The 17,206-nt window shown below is 35.1% G+C and overlaps 1 protein-coding gene across 1 annotated transcript in view; it reads right to left on the bottom strand.

Annotated features, from left to right (window-relative positions):
• Window positions 1-2,358: 2,358 nt before the first annotated feature.
• LOC139692917 (endoplasmic reticulum transmembrane helix translocase) overlaps window positions 2,359-17,206 on the bottom strand; it is a 34,423-nt gene continuing 19,575 nt past the window's right edge. The window contains exons 14-20 of the mRNA XM_071591238.1: window positions 12,043-12,241; window positions 8,431-8,781; window positions 7,878-8,074; window positions 7,168-7,343; window positions 4,136-4,259; window positions 3,894-4,037; window positions 2,359-3,254 (exon numbers count right to left, since the gene is read on the bottom strand). Of these exons, the coding sequence (XP_071447339.1) occupies window positions 3,147-3,254; window positions 3,894-4,037; window positions 4,136-4,259; window positions 7,168-7,343; window positions 7,878-8,074; window positions 8,431-8,781; window positions 12,043-12,241 (1,299 nt within the window). The 3' untranslated portion in view covers window positions 2,359-3,146. The remainder of the gene's footprint in view (window positions 3,255-3,893; window positions 4,038-4,135; window positions 4,260-7,167; window positions 7,344-7,877; window positions 8,075-8,430; window positions 8,782-12,042; window positions 12,242-17,206) is intronic.

Raw genomic sequence — 17,206 nt, 5'->3', positions numbered from 1 at the left:
ATAATAAAAATGTATCAACTTTGAATAATCGTCAAATTTTTCCTGATTTAAGTTGATGCTCAAATCAAAGAAAGCTGATGTTAGTACAAGACTTGTAAAATCATGTCATCATAACTAAACAGAGATTTAGATCATCTTCTTGCTTATTAAACACAACTCATTAGTGTTGCATCACCAATAACCACTCTTCACGCCCACAATTTTTTTTAATTAGCAGTGATAAACTTTTTTCTCTTCCTCATTGAGCTGTGATGTACCAGAGTTACTTGAGGGTCATTAAAATTTTCAATCACACTGTGAATTTAGACCTTAAAATTGATCCAGAATCAAGTTGTTGTTGATTATTGTTATGGGATTCATGACATCTTGAATGAAATTGAAAAGGACAATTGGCATATACAAGTATACCACTCTCAGACATATAATAGATTCCTTTTTTATCTGCTGAAAACAAAGCAGGTGCACTTCAAGAAGGTAAAAATGTTTCATCCCCAAGTATGAATTTCAAAATATACATTTTGGGAATCTATTTTTACAGAAACCATATTTAATATTTCATGGTTCTTGCTGCTTCCACAATGTATTCGACAGAAGGGATCTCCAAATTAACAGTAACATCACTGATTCACCGAGTAATTTCTCTGTGAACTCTAAATGTTCCATAATTCCATGTCCCTTATCACATTCATTTTACACTGTTTCTGCATAACTCCTGTGAACTGGTGATATCACAGGCAAACATACATGTGCACAAATCCAAAACCCAGTAGCACACTTGAAAAGGATATGCTCTACCCATGCATTTGGCTTATCTGTTCTATAGCAAGACGATTCTCCCTGAAGACAACTAGGCATATCTCACAGACTCCCAGGACCAGAGTACGTATACCATGATTACTTCCATGAGCTACTCTCCAAAGATTGACCAATGCATAGTCACCAAAAGGATACTTCCTACTCCATGGGCCCAAAGAGATTTTATACACAGGCAGGGAATTTATAAATTTCTTTACATAGTGAACTGCAAGCCAATGCTAGGGTGTATAGCAGAGGGTGATTACACGCCAGACTATATTGACCCCAAAGACTTCTCCCTCCTAGCGCGGTTGGATGTTATTCTGATCTACTGTTCGTAGGAAAAATGTCATCTTAAATCTATCTGTTCCACACTTAATATTTATAATTTTACTTACAAGATATCTCCTACTTCAGTGTGATGGGCTAATAATCCATTTTCAACATTTTTACTATGGATCCTCCGTCCAAGTTATGCAAGAGGTGTTTCATCTGAAATTAAACCATTGCTCCACGAGTGATTCCTAGCCTACCTCTTCTTATAATTTTGATGTACATGGTCCGATAACACTTCCCTAGGGAACACATGAAGTGATCTCTTGTGCACTAGGGCTAACACCATCTATGACTGCACTATTAATGCGACCATACAAAGTCTTTCATGCAGTCCAGGATATTTTTATCTATGCCACAGGCTTTGCAAGCATTTTACTTTAAGATACTTTGTCAAAAGCTTTTTTATAATCCAGACCAATTGCCTACACTGGAACATTGCTATCTCCCAAACCAAGGATATCATGAACTAAACACGCTAGTCATGTCTCACAGGATTTACCCTTTCATAAACCATGCTGGTTTTTCATCAACTCTTGACATTTAAGGTTTCTAACTTTCAAACTCATGATCACATTGTATCATAACTGCTGGTTACCATAATTTTTGACTGAATTAACTGTCACCTTACTTCCCCGAGTCTTTCTGACGTAGGACCAACGTGCTTTTGGATTCTCGCTTAAATTTTCAGCTAATATTTTTCTTTTCAATTCTAACATTTAACGTACCATCTTTCTTAAAATTTGCAAATCAACTCTGTAACATGCACCTTAAACAATTATAGTCCCACTTTTTAAACGAGTAAATTTTTCTCTTGGGCTTCTTATTTTGGGCCCCATATAGGGACAACCTAGTATTTAGTGCCCATTTGCCTCTGATTTCCATTAATAGTTTCTATACTTGAGACTTTTCCATGAATTCATACATTATAAATTTTGAAACATACATACATTTTCAACTTAATTCATTGGTTTGAACCCGAAACAAATTAAGGAAAGAAAAGGAAATTCGACCAATTGACGATATTAACTAGGAAGAACAGTGTAAAAAGCCCAAACTACTCTTTCCAATGACAATGAAGGCTCAATAAATATGTATCATGAACCTAACCCTTCATTAGCACACTATTTTATTAACTGCTAAAAATCATTCTCTCAAAAAATATGATACAGGGAAGTTAAAAAAAAACAACATGAGTAAAAGAAAAAGTCTTTACTTAAAAAACACATTCCTTAACATTTATTTCCTTAATAACATACTAAACCTAATCTCTTCCATCGTCTCATTGCACATAACAACACTCATCCCCTTTGCATACGTTCAAAATGTACTGTTGTAGCCATTAATGTCCACACAGCACCCACAAGAGATATGTAGAAACATCTATGAGGGTGAGCTGGCATCACTTCGGTCCAGAAAATTAAAAAATGCAATTCGCAAAGGCCTTGGTCCAACAGTACACACTTCACATTTGCAAGCCTCATATGCATAGTAATGCACATTTTCTTGACTTGCACATGCATGCTGGTGGAGGATGGGGTACAAGTCTTTACACAAAGGGCTCGGAGGCTGAAAGGGTTCAACCAAGCTTGCAAGGGCCACACTGTGAATTGTAGCAGCACATCAGCGGTCTCATGCTAAAATCCTTTAGCATCCTTTGGTTATGAAAGACGAGCCTTGAGATAGGAAAACAATGCCAATTTTTATGGGCATGCCGAAATTCCTAACCACTCACACATTACATTACCATTTGTCTCTGGCACTCACGTAATTTTTTAACCAAAATGTGGCCAAGAATTGATTTTCACTTCATTCAAGTTTGTTTCTTAAGCTGAGCTACTTGAGCGACTCAAAATAATTGTTCATTTCTAGAGATATTAGCAAGGGACTTGTGTTAACTAAAAGATGTTGATTATCAACAGAATATTTCACTGCAGCAAACAAAGTCCTTGCAAATATTTGAACAATTATGCAGAATGAGGATCCAACTTCACAATGGGAAGAAAAAGAAGGAAGTATCAGTCAAATCTTGATTTTCCGTCTCCAAATAAATAAAGACATGTTCGATCAGCGAGATAAGCAAGGGCTAAGTCAGCCATCATGAGCTCCACGACCTCCAGCTGAAACTGTAGAAGGAAGGAAAGATAATAGCAATTAGTTTCATACATATACTTGTCTTCAAGAATTGAATGAGAAAAATTATTAGCCAAAAATTAAACATTTTTGCTTGATTAAACAAACCATGAAAGAGCCAATGTATACAAAATTTCATTTCTTCAGGCTACAGGGCTTGAAATAGTCTGTTCAAAGTCAAAGCAAAGTATGCTTATTATGGCATAAAATACAATTCACTATTAATTCAATTAGAAAAATTGCTTCTGAGATTTCATTCTTTCGCTTCTTCACACTCACAAATTCCTCTCATTGAGTGCATATGTGCTACTACTCTTTATATAGCTAGACATACAAATATGTAGTGCCATTGTATTAGGAAGTTATAATTTATAAATTTCAATATTTTCCAGAGTGAATTTTGGCAACTAAAGAAAAATTAGTGCCATCATTTTTGATGCATCTTTACTAAAAAGCATTCTCAATATGTTTTTTTATGCCTATGTATTTCTAATCTTTATCTTGTGAACTCATTAGTTTCACAGACAACATGGAAAATAACTTTATAAAAGGGTTGGTTAATGATATTTTTCAAAATGTGAATAGATAGTGCAATTAATATTAACAAAGCATAATTAATGGAATGAATTTACCTGTGAGGGGAACTCAACAATTTCCAACTGGTTTGAAAGTCCGGGAAGAAAACCAGTTGCAAGGGCTACAATAACACCTGAAGACCCCAAGATACTTAAGAGCATGCCCCTGTTTTCAGCTAGGTTCTGCATAAAAGGATGGCCCTGTATGAAAAATGTGGAATTTAATGCGACTAGTTATTAGCATAAAAAACCTACTACGCATATATGCAAGTATATATTTATTTCTCTATTTTACATACCCGATAATTTATTGTGAAATTAGCAACTTGCAAAGCCATGGATATGATGTACACACCACTGTTGATAATGTTGGGCTGGAATTCATCATCTTGGAAGCTTTTTTCCCCAGTCTCCTCCTTAGTACTAATGATGGAATAATCAGAAAAAACAGATCAGTATGAGGATGAGACTGGTAATTGTTAACTCAAATATATTTTGTGATGAATTTCAAGATTAAAATGCAGAACACACAAGACATAAATGACACAATAATTTGACACGACTTGGTAGGGATATAAAAAGAAACTTAGGAGATGAAAAAACAAAACAATGAAAAAATGATAAAAACAGGGCATAATCTCAGGAGGGTAATGGGATGGAGTGAATTTGAACTACCCATGATATCAGATGCCCAGAGAAAGGACTAGAGAAAGTGAAGAAAGAGGTTGGTACACTGTTGACTAAGTTGGCAAAGGATTCATAGAAGGCCCATGAAACAACCAAAATGGTGGTTATTGTTTACAAGAGACTAGGATGGTAGACTGGCCACAGTTCTTATTATGACGGCCTTTCAATGTGAAATCAATCCCAGAGCCTTTCTTTTCTGAAGACCACCCAACCTAACCAATACTGCTGCTTTACCCTGGCGGCTTGCTGTACTGTGAATAACTTGTCCTTCCTCTTTCCCTCCTATTTCTGAAGCCCTTTTTGCCGTACTGGCCAAGGTGTTACTTTTAGTTAAAATATTTAAGCTTGAGGTATTTACTCCAATGATTTCTATGAAAACCAATTGTAATCATTAAAAACATGTAACTATGAATAAACACGATAAGAATCTGGGCTATGGAAATTCAAAATTTCATTGTAATGAGATGGAGCTATAAGCAAAGTACAAGAGGCATATCCTTATTTGCAAGATTAAAATAGAAAGGATCTTGAAGCTAATAAGTGAACACTGGGAAACTGTTGGACTTCTGAAATGATAGCAAAGGTGCACAATGTTTCCAAAATGAAACAAGCTTAAAAAAATTACCTTTCCAGAAAATCACTTCCAGTTTATTCCATCCCCAGTATATGTTAAAGACTCCTTTTATGATACGTGCATTTTATATCTTAAATACTTTACAAATTTGAAACTCCTGCATATTGTTCCGCTATTTGAAACAAAGGATTGAGTTTTACATTGTAATGTAACTTAATGTGCAATTTATATGCACAGATTTAATTGATTTGACTCTAGTATTGCATCAGTGGTAGCAATTGCAAGTTGAAACATGATCAGTTTGCCTATAGCAACAGTATAGATAACACTCGAGGGGGAATACAATGTATTGAAATTTAAATTTCCCTGAACATATTGCCAGTCAATACCTATTTAATGCTGCAAAAGGCTACATGGTTCCTCCTTATAGAACAGCTAGAAGTTGGCTTCAAGCGTTTCAAGAGGCAAGACAATCAACCTCAAAGAAAGGTGAACCAGCTCCAGTCACTACTCTAATAGAAGTAAACATTAATACCGATTCTGTCATTGTCAGAGAAGTTCACTTAAGAGCACTAAGAGAGATATTGAAAATTTATTAGTGCCACCCACCTGCTGGCAAAAGGAAATTAGTACTTTTGTTTCTGTATGGTGGGTATGGAGACTACTTTGAGAAGAACCATCAGGTAGTAGTAGCAGATTTAGGGGAGGTGACTGACAGCTGAATTCATTTCCACCATTAGGGATGGATGGGAAATGAGGAAGGGAGTAGAGAAATTTGGCATCAGCATTAGCCTACTCTTAATGAAAGGTGCCAATGGGTCTGAAGTTTAATGTTGACTACTAGCAAAAAGGATAAATGATAACTGTAGATTATTATAGATTATTATTGCACTACCTGATCAAATAAACCAGGGAAAATCCAAAACTGATTCAATGAGGTCATCGCCAACACAAGATGCCTATTTGAGGACCTTCATAAATTCTACTTTAAGGATGACTAGAAAAAGTTGGAGAAATACTGGGAAAAGTGTACTCGGCTAAAAGAAGATTATGTTGAAAAATAAAAAAATCTACTCAAAATAATTGTTTTTCTATATTTTCCTAAGAATCATTTCCTATGATATATTTTCTATAATTTCTAAGGAATTATTGAATGACTTAATTAGTGCCAAAACCATATTGTGAATAGACTTTCATCAAGTATTTTATTAAGAAGACATTTACTGAAACACTAGGGAAAAATTATTTCTAATCTTTAACCATAAGACACATGTAGCCACAATACTCTCCATATTTAGCCATACTTTATCTAGGCAACATAACAGCAACCCAAAATTTAATCTTTGAAACATTCACAATACTTGACTTTTTCATACCTCTTTCCTCAACTCAAGCATTATATTCCAAGTCAATGGCACTGTTTTCAGGAAATAGTAATTGTGTAAACATAAAAAAAGGACTGCAGAAGTACAAGGGCTGTCCAAAAAGTAGCTTACGTTCGCATGTAGTGGGTGAAGTAGTGGGAGGAGCCAAATGTTTGCTGTATTGATTCACACAAGAGGGCAGTATACCTTGAGCTGCAGAATTTGGAAGCAAGTCAAAATGAACAATACAATTGATAATCCTGCCAAATGTAAAATCAGTTTAGTGATATGGTTTTCACTGGCTATAAACTTCAAAGCTGCTGACATTTATCAGGAAATCTGTGCTGTGCATCGGGTAAGTGATAAGTGACAGTGTTGTGAGTCAGTGGTGTTTTAGTAGAATCACAATCTGTGCACTACTACAGCAAGATGCATACTGAGTGTAGGGACGTTTAGACACCAAGGTGGTGGCTCTAGCCCTACCTGCTGCCACACCAGGCCGAAACCTAAGTTACTTTTTTGACAGCCCTCGTAGATGTCTTAAAATAATGGTTAAAGGGCAGACTTATTTATTATGAACATTAACAATTAGCGATAAAACACTCCGATCCAAAATAAAATCAAAATTAGAATCTCATCACCCATGTTTCACTTTTTATTTACACCATCACAACTTATATTCTCATTAAAGAAGACATTAACTTACCTATTGAAAACTGGAGGTTCAAGTGTTTCTTCATCAAGTTGAGAATGTTGCTTTGCTTGCCGTACCAAAATAACAAGGCAAGCAAAATGTACTGCGAATTGGAGTAGCACTGTGAGTATTGTGTACAAGTTAAAAATATTAGGGAGAGGCCTTTGCCGTGATAGAACTTTCAGGGGCTGAAAGAGAAGAGACGAGAATTTTGAGGGAGGCAATTTAAGGGTAAAATGTCAAATAATGAACTAAAAATGCCTGAAAATCATTTGTTAAAATGGATATTTTATAATATGTTCTGGTTACAAATAATATTTCACTATAGACTACTGGATTTCTAAAATAACATTATAATACAATTTAATTAACTAGGAATTATGCACAATAAATGAAATTCCATAATGAAAGCACAATTCATTTCAACACACCTTGAAGAATAGCCTTGTCCATGAATATTGGCAGACAAATTGGAATAATCAAATAACATAACAAATAATAATGCACAAATGCTATGAAATAATGGCCACTTAAAAATGAGAATGAATAAAGTGGATGACAGTTATTCACTTCCTGTTACTCACACTGACATAGAACTATGGAATGACCAAACTGAAAATTAATTCAAGGAAGTTGCCATTACCTAGTTCCCCTTTCTTTGTACCTTTTATCTAAACAGAAAATTCATAGGATATTTAGTCAAAGGAAATATGTATACACACCTTGGACCTCGAGATGAAGAAAAAGCATGCTGCCAGAAGAAGTCCTTGAAGGGTGGCTTGAGCATCACTAAACTTAACACCATCAAGGTATAACACAGACTGAGAATATGCCAAAATGAGCGCATTCAATGCCAATATCTTGAACATCTGCAATGTTGTCACTAAAGTACATCGGCCTTGTTTAACTACATGGCAAACTGAAAAGAGAGTAAAAAATAATGCATTAAATGTATTCATTTGTGAATTTTCAAAAGGGAAAATTTGAATAAAGTATAGTTATCATTAGGCAGTAAATATACTAAGAGGTTAGATTAAAAAAAGGATTCACAATGATTCCATGAAAATATGAACCATACAGACAGTTTTGAATGAGAATGCCAAAATATACAAAACCACTGACATTATGCCATATGAACATTCAGCAAACAGATGGATCCTTTCAAATGGGGCATTTTATTCATTCGCCTCCCAAATGCAAAGGCACAAAAACATTTGGAAGAAGGCTATTGAGACAGTTTGAAGTATAAAATAATTGAATTCAGAAAGTACTCACTGCACTGAGTGGAGCTCAACTTGGACGTGAAAGGTGCAGCTATGCTTGCATCCCCCAGCCGGACCACCAAATCCCTCTCCCCTTCCTCCAGCCCACGCATAACTCGCTGCCGAAGTGTGGCATTACTACCTCCACCACCGCGGTGCCCTCCCCCCCGGGATGGGGAAATTGGCATGTTGTCTGAGGGCAGGGGACCAAGGTTCATCACAGGAGGGGAACCACCCATTGACCGACCACCACGCCCACCACTGCCAGGGGGCCAACGATGCTGGCTGCCACTGGAACTGCTTGGAGGCTGCAGGGGTATGCGCTCAATGGGGCGCTCTGGTGCATCAGAAAGGATGGCCACTCCTGTTTGAGAGAAGAGTTCTCCATTATCACTATTATCGAACACGTAAATTGGAGGTAATGTAGCCATGACCTTGTGTGTTCAAAGCTTAGGGCAATGAAATGCATGAAGAAATAGGGAAGGCAGACATGGAAGAAAGTGATGTACGGCAGCAAAGTCAAGGTATGAAGTTACAGTGATAATAAAGAAGGTAGCATAGTAAAATTGCATTTTTAAAGACCTTTCTAATTCAAAAATGTGAACACAATTTACATTTAAATATTCACAGGTAAATGCTAGTAGAATTAAAAATATACCATACAAGGTGTGATCAAAAAAAGACCGGACTGATTTTATTCTGCGCAAACCATTCAATGGATCGAAAAGAGACACAGTGCACCATCTAGCGACATCTGATGACTAAAACAAGAGGTGTTGCATTTGTTTACGTCGAGTCGTTACGTAGCAGCAGCTACGTATAGATATAGAGCTCAAAGCATTGAATTTTTAATCTTCGAACAAATGGAATCATACAACAAATTTGTAAAATGAATCTCAAAGCTTTGTAGGGTCCTAGGAAGGATGTTACAGAAGCGAGGTAGGGAGGGGAAAATATATTATATTATATTGAATAGAATGAAAGGAGGCAGAAAGTATATGGAGTTGTAGAAGGGTTTATCGTAGTTCACAGTGTCCAATTGTATTGCAAAGAAAGGCTTAGAAATGTAACAAGAATTATCATTAATGGTAGCCAACAATGAAATAACAATGATTGTGAAAGATTGTTTAGGATGTGGAAACTGAAATTTTCTATGGAAAGTGAATTATCTATTTAATTTCATAGGTGGGCAAGGAAGGGATTTATACACAAACATTATCCAGTCATGATAAGGGATGCTGTTTGGGAGTCAGTTAAAATTACTGGCTTTATTATATTGTTCTATTTACAACACAACACCTAGTGAATCCAACTTTTCATTCTATTCTTCTCATGCACTGTAATGTCTCAGTAAAGTGCAAGAGAAGTAATGTCGTTTTTCAAAGGGAGCATGGAGACAAATATGGCAAGGCTTGTCTTATCATATATAAGCTTATCCTGTCATTTTTGTTTACTATTCCTGCAAAAAACTCATTCCCTTAATCCCCTCAAACCATTCTTACTATTAAAAATTATTACTACTCACTCCAAAATGCTATTTGTAGTGAAGGCTGGAATTGGATCATTTTCCTAATATATGATGCAAGAATTTACCCAATACAGAAAGCGATTGCAGGAAAAATTTTCTTCAATTTTACAGCATACAGTATTTGCCTAAGTAAGAGTACATTATAATATCTGATGTGTTGATGTTAACCATGAATAATCTATTATTTTTGGTATACTATTTCCTTCATTTTAATATGCCTAATCTTACTCAAGGATGTATCACTCACACATCCACTCTTCCTGTCATCTTCCTCCAAATTATCTTAATCATCACTTAGTGAAAGTATGTCACCAATGCTTCATCTAGGTTTTCCTCCTGCAACTTTTTAAAAAGCCATTCAGGTGACTAGTTCCCAGGAATAGAAACTCAAGTAGATTCAAATGGAGCTAATCACAAACAACAGTCACAGAAGCAGAAGAGAACAGATGAGAGAAGATATGAGATCCCCCACCAAAACAGAAGATGTTGCCTTAGTTATCATTTCTAAAAGAAAAATCATAACCTCAACACAGAAGCAATAATCCCCTAACACAGGAAAAACTGCTAATAAAGTTTTCCAGATTTTTTTCCACTCCTTAAGCCCACTTGTGACCTTGAGCCTTATCAGAAGTACTGCAGCAGGGGACAAAGTGCTCACAGAGTGGTATTTATTTTGCATTGCCACAACTTCAAGTTGCAACAAAAATTCTCACTTACAACAAATAGTAGCATTAATGTAGATTTCAATCAGCCACAATTATTAATCAAAACTGCAGATTTTCATTGAGGCAAAGGATTCTGAGCATACAACATATTTTTTTGCCATCTCTTGGGATTAGGCCTGGTGATGTAAAGCAATGACAAAAATAGAGCAGGGTACATAGTTTATAGACAATACAGGACTGAATGGAAAACACAAGTATCATATCAACATTAGATTAAAGATTTGAATTAGATAAGATTATAATAATTAAAAATCCAAATATTAAATTATGCAAGCACAAAAAATCCTCTTTTGAGTGGTACTGAAGTCATATACAAAACACTAAATTTATAATCACTTATGAAGACTTTGATTTCTGATTGTAAAAGAGCTGATATACAGGGTGCGACGCTTAAATCTGGACATTTTTCAATTTGACTTTCCCACCATATTGTAGTTCCACTGGAGGTTGCGATTGGCGTCCTTTAAAGCTACAGGCATCTAATAAACAGTGATAACCTCAAAATGGCCGAGATGTTATGTACAAGTGCGGAGTACAATTCAAGAGCCGCAATTATCACAAGTGTTTGAGCTGGGCATTACATTTCAAAATAGTTTGATTCTTCTGGTACCCCAGATCAACTGTTTATGATATTGTGGCTAAGTATAATGCTTCGGAGAAGTCTAGGAAAGGTTTCACTAACCCAGCGAGGAAATCTCATTCGAGGAAACACATTCTTGAGCAGATTTAAGCACTGCACCCTGCATTGGCACATTTAGTTATAGGAGCTAAATCTGATACAACATCTTTGGTGGCACTAAGAGGGTCAGGGCAAATGTAACCAATATGAATCAGAATAATGCAATTTTTGAAGGTTTTATAAGAACATCAGGATATCCATAGTGAAGAAGTTCTTTCCCAGAAATTCATTTAGATTCAGCATGGCACATTTCTTGAGAATACTACACCATTGCTAAATACAGCATGCCAACTCCAAGTAAATCACTGGAACTACTAAGCTCTTCTTCATTATGCCTATTAAGACTTTCATAAAAACATACCTAGACTCAGTTAATTTTGTGGAAAAAATCACGAGTAAAAGTCATTAATGACATCCATTGGAACTTGGGAGGCAGAATTCACAAAGCATGTTGAATTGAGTAATCAACTGCATTTCGCAGCACTTTGGTGCACATACAAAGCAACATGAATTGGAGGCAAAGAACATATTTTAAAGAGCTCATGCTTTGCCTGATTAACAAAAATGCATTCAAGCATAAAATGACTAGCCACAAACAAGGATAACTACACCAAGAATCAGCATAAGAAGGAAATCCCAGAAAAAATTATCAATTAAAAAATACATGCAGTATTTGAAAAAAATATTACATACCAACATGAGCATGCTTCAGGGCACCCACATCATTAGTGCCATCGCCACACATTAATGTCACATAGCCAAGCTCTTCAAGCATGGTGATTACCAGCTCCTTCTGCTTTGGGGCAACACGAGCAAATACCCGCACATGAGGCAGCAACTTAAGCAGGAACTCTCGTTGCTTAGGGGTGCCTCCATGCAGGAATGCAAGACCCTGAATCAGGGAAGCAGATGATTGAAATTTTAAATGGATAAGTGGATAAAGCATTACCACAGACTTTCGAAGAGGTCTTGAAATGAATTGGTCAAACTGTGCAACCTTCATGTCAACTATTAAAAATATTGAGACAATATCAAGCTTTGTCTGAATTAGTTATCCTAGTAAACTTAAATACTTTAGGATAAAAATCCACTGCAATAAATACACATTGATCCAAACTGTTACATGTATATTGTTTTATTTAGGCTACTTAAAACCTTGCACACAGCTGAGCCAGCCTTTGGCTAATTAAGTTGTTACTGAAGCATGATCATAACACACATTAAGCAATACATAGTCTCGGTTCAAAACATGACATTTTGAATGAAGCTAAAAGCCTATGGAAAAGGTATATTTAGAGGGGAAGAAGACCAATGCACAACAAAAAGCAAGTGCATTATTGTGTCGATAGTTACATTATATACAGAGATTATAGGACAACTTATTAGGCATTCCTAACATTACCATTATCTAATATTAATACTCTTTAACTATTAAGGAAAGGCAAAAACACTTTAAATTTTTTTGCAAGAGAATGGAACCTATAAGAACATTTTAAGTAAAACAATTTAGGTAACATCTTTTCATGTTTATATGCTCAGTGAAAATTCAGGACAAAATTGGTTACCTGTTAGCTAAAGAGCTTAAGTACATATATTTGTCAAATACACATACATTCTCTTTATGCCGTAGGAATGTCTCCTTTTCTCAGGATTTACACAATATTCTTCAAGCCTTAAGCATTTCTGCATCACAACAGTTGCATTCTTACTTCTTTATCTTATGCTTTCCAATTTCTAACTTTAGGAAATAAAAAATTATTGCCACTTATGATATCAACAAAAGGGGAAACTGGGGAAATTTCTACTTTGCTCTTCTTATGCTTCATGCAGAGCTTTGCATTTGTTAAAAAACATTTCCTTTTTGCATATTTGAGCAATAATATTCATTCAAATAAATCTTCAACCAAAATAACTCTTATATGTAGCTATGAACATCTAAATTATGGCAGTAGCCCTCTCATCATGAATTGGCTTTGCATTTCCAGTGATATCAAAAGCCTACTACTATCAATCTCTTTCGCCATGATTATAACACGAGTGAACGATGTTGACCTATATGACCTAGTTACTTGTAAAAGAGAAAAATGCCTTGATTTTTAAGTTATTTTTAATTTAGCCACAAAATGAGAATGTATAAGCAGCCTTAACTGGGTATCTGGTGTCAGTTTGATATTAAACTTTTCTCAAAATCAGAGAGTAGTTGAAGGAGCTGGGATAACTACGAGATACAAACGCTTGATTTTACAAAAATATTGGGACTCCTATATTAGCTAAGAAAGAATGTTTTAAGACTGGAAAATACCAAAGAAGGGAGATTAGGGTGATTTGTCACAGAGAAAATATAACAAATAATTTGGCAGAAGCTATTTTGATATAAACAAAAGATCAATTTTATGAAGAAACATCCAAACATCAGTACAGAAAATGATACATGGAATTGATGAGGGAAGTTGGAAAAAGATGAGAGCAATGAAAGGATTCAAATATTTTGTGGAATATTGTATACGTGCATTATGAAACTTATTTATCATTACTTGCTACTCTAGCAAAGTATTGAGGTTCATTCAACCCTTGGGAGGATTTTCATTAAAGCAACGTGATCTTTACCTTTGCAAGATAATACAGCACATGTAATTCATAATATCATCCGCTTTTTTCATGGCATTTAATAAAGGAATTAAATGTGGCAATATGTTTAACTGATGCTTCCTTTAGATTTTACAAAATGCTATAGCCATTAAATATTGTAAAATTGCTTTGACGTTAGAAATCATTTATTCATTGCTGAAAAAAATTAATTGTAGGGGTCGAGTCGTCAATCAAAGAAGATCTTCAGTATCTACATAAATAATTAATCTGAATTGGCTACATTCCTGGTCATTAGAAACAATTTTCTCCAGCAATCTATTTTCAAGCAAAGTGGTAGTTCATGACTAGTCACTGAAATATACATGAATTTTCAACAACTTTTTCATCAGATTCCCAAACAATATATTAGTTTTAGGATTTTTAAGAGAGCATTGGAATGATTCCCCAAAATTTCTAAATCTTCCAAACAGATCATCCATACAGCTATCTCTCATAATACAATAACACTCTTAAGTTTTTGATGAGATATGATTTGAGATAGATAAATTTTCCAATGAGAAAATTACTTCAAAAAGTCTCAATTTATTAGGAGTATTAGCTGCTCTCAGAATGACATTGGTAAGTATGAAAAAAGCAAAATATGCCACACCTCGTAGGATAACTGAATTTTTATGATAGTCATTAAGCTCCAAACTATTTGACTGCAAGTAACATTGCATAATAGGAGTGTTTGACAGTATTTTGTACAGGGCCTTGATTTAGTATTACAGATTTACAAACATTAAAAGCCCATAATTTACTTCCAAGTCCATGCTATATAGAGAATTCCAATATTGTGCATATATTTAAGATGACTTAGAGGAAGTGACCACTTCAGAATGGCTGATGGTTTTTTCTTAATATTACATGTAGCATTCTGCTGGCTGGAGTTGTGCATGACAAAGTCTAAATCCATATAAAAGTATAATGATGCTTTAATGAATTGATATATTCACAAGAGCATCTGTACCATATAATGAAGCAGTTTGGGAAACTTAGGTAAAATATTTCTTAAAACAATTAGTACTTCTATCATGAAGCAAAAAAATGGCTTTTAACATTTAATGTTCTCTGACTCATAAACTGACCCTTATGATTAGATGACCTAACAAAAACAAGACTAAGGATCACCTTGAAAAAGGACAATGGGGAAAAATACACACAGTCACATATTGGAACTGCTGTATGTTATGCCACTAAAAGGTCAACTATCTTAATAAAAATAAATGGTTGTTCTGGGATCTATCTAGCAATTAAAGACATCTATTAGAGGATGAATTTATAAACATACTCTGAACCCATGGTACTACCTGAATTATTAATTTCTGGTGAGAAGCACACAATTTAATTCAAGGGAAGAACTCCAGTGTCTGTCATGAAAAGTTGAATATTTCTCCAAGAGTTCTGGCAAAGGAAAAATAATTGTTTAATTAAACTATAAAAGCTGATACCAAAAGATGAAACATTCCCAGAAACTCAACTGATAAGGGAACTACTATGTCAAAATATATCAAGCAGGTACGCGGTATGCATATCCATGTCTGAAGATGCAGCGAAATAGGGTGGTTATTAATAGTTGAGAACGAGGAATTGGCCCATGATGCATGGCATCAATATTATAACCTAATTAAAATATTGATTCCCTGCAAGCTTAAGCAATGGGAAACCAAATGTAATATACTATGCTGTACATAAATGAATTACATGGTAGTCCCGGGATAGACAATTGGACTACTGACTGGAGGGTCCTGAGTTTGATTCCCTGGCAAGTCTCTGGGCACCTGCAGCTCCACCTAAGTGATGTGATTTTTCAGGTACCATGTCTTCCTGGGAAACCACAATCAGTACAGGGAAAGGAACTGGCTCCCCACCCTGATCTGTGAATTTCACTTGCCATCGGGCGTCGTACTGGGTGAACTCTACCATCACCTACCAAACTTATCTTCAGGTTGATTACTGTGTTCATGGTTTATGCACATAAATGAAGAACCATATCATTCATTTTTAGCCTTAGCGGTATCAAGATCTTTTTTCTGTTAATTAACCCAAAGGTTAAAGGTCCAATCTGCATTTGGTAAATTTTTCTTCACTTGAGGCTTGGGTTTTCTAGCTCATATCAGTTATTCCCTGATTAAAATGAATTGTTTGCTACTTGGGGAATACCTGTGTAAATATTATTTACAATGGTTCTACACGATGGATATCATCAATGGCTGCTATATAGGAATTAATTACCTCTAGTCCCAGAATAAGGCCTGCACTATAAAGAACTTCTTCATAATTAAACACTTTCAGAGGAACTGAGTTGTCATATACCTTAGAACCTAAAAAAACCAGACTACATTTGGAGAAATGTACGGTTTTCTTTAAGAATCTGTGATGATTAGATGACAAACACTAAATTTTACAATGACTTCATATTTACAACATGAATATTTTATTCAATGCAACCATGATTTAAGAAGCCATGTTTGATTGCATACAAATGCCAAATTCATTCATTGGCTACTGTGGCGATATGGATTCTATTAACCATAAACTATTAATTAAAGCTATATTTATAACACAAATCTAAAGTTCACTGACAACTAACGTTTAATAGTGAGGTTTCTAAGATCAATGAGTTGAAGCTAATTATCCAATTCCTTCTTAAGGATTTATTTAGAAGGAAGCATTTCATCAGATGGTCTGGAATTTTGACGAACTGTTAAATTGATTTCTCTTCCTCTTGAGAGGTATTGAAAACTGCATGACATCTTATTTATTAGTTCTAAGAAGACCAACTTCAGAATGCAATTTAAAAATTATTACTGTGATGTGAAACTATACATGTGAAAATGCATTCAAATTTAATCCTATCACAATAATAACTAAAGCATTGTATTGATGCAAACCAGAAGTATCAAAATCCTTTGAGTTTTATTCTGTAACTCTTTTCATTAGTGATGAACTACTGTTAATGATATCACTTCACATATCAGCACCACACAAATTCTACAGATCTTGAAAGTTGTACTTCACAGTAAACAAAGAAATAAGGAATTACCCTTCCTGTAAAGGTTTTGGAATTATTGCATCATAATTCTATTCTTTATAACAAATGCCAGAGAGAATTCATTGCAAGTTTTTGGATGGGGGCCACCATTGTGAAAGAACATCTAAGCTTTACTTCACCATATAATTTCTGCCTCCATTCATTCTTAGTTAGGTTTGGTTTTTAGTTATCTTC

Source organism: Hetaerina americana, unplaced genomic scaffold (assembly GCF_022747635.1).
Source record: "Hetaerina americana unplaced genomic scaffold, ioHetAmer1.1.p SCAF_1, whole genome shotgun sequence".
Taxonomy (NCBI): Eukaryota; Metazoa; Arthropoda; class Insecta; order Odonata; family Calopterygidae; genus Hetaerina; species Hetaerina americana.
The sequence above is the reverse complement of the archived record's forward strand: the minus strand, read 5'-3'. Positions and strand labels throughout refer to the sequence as shown.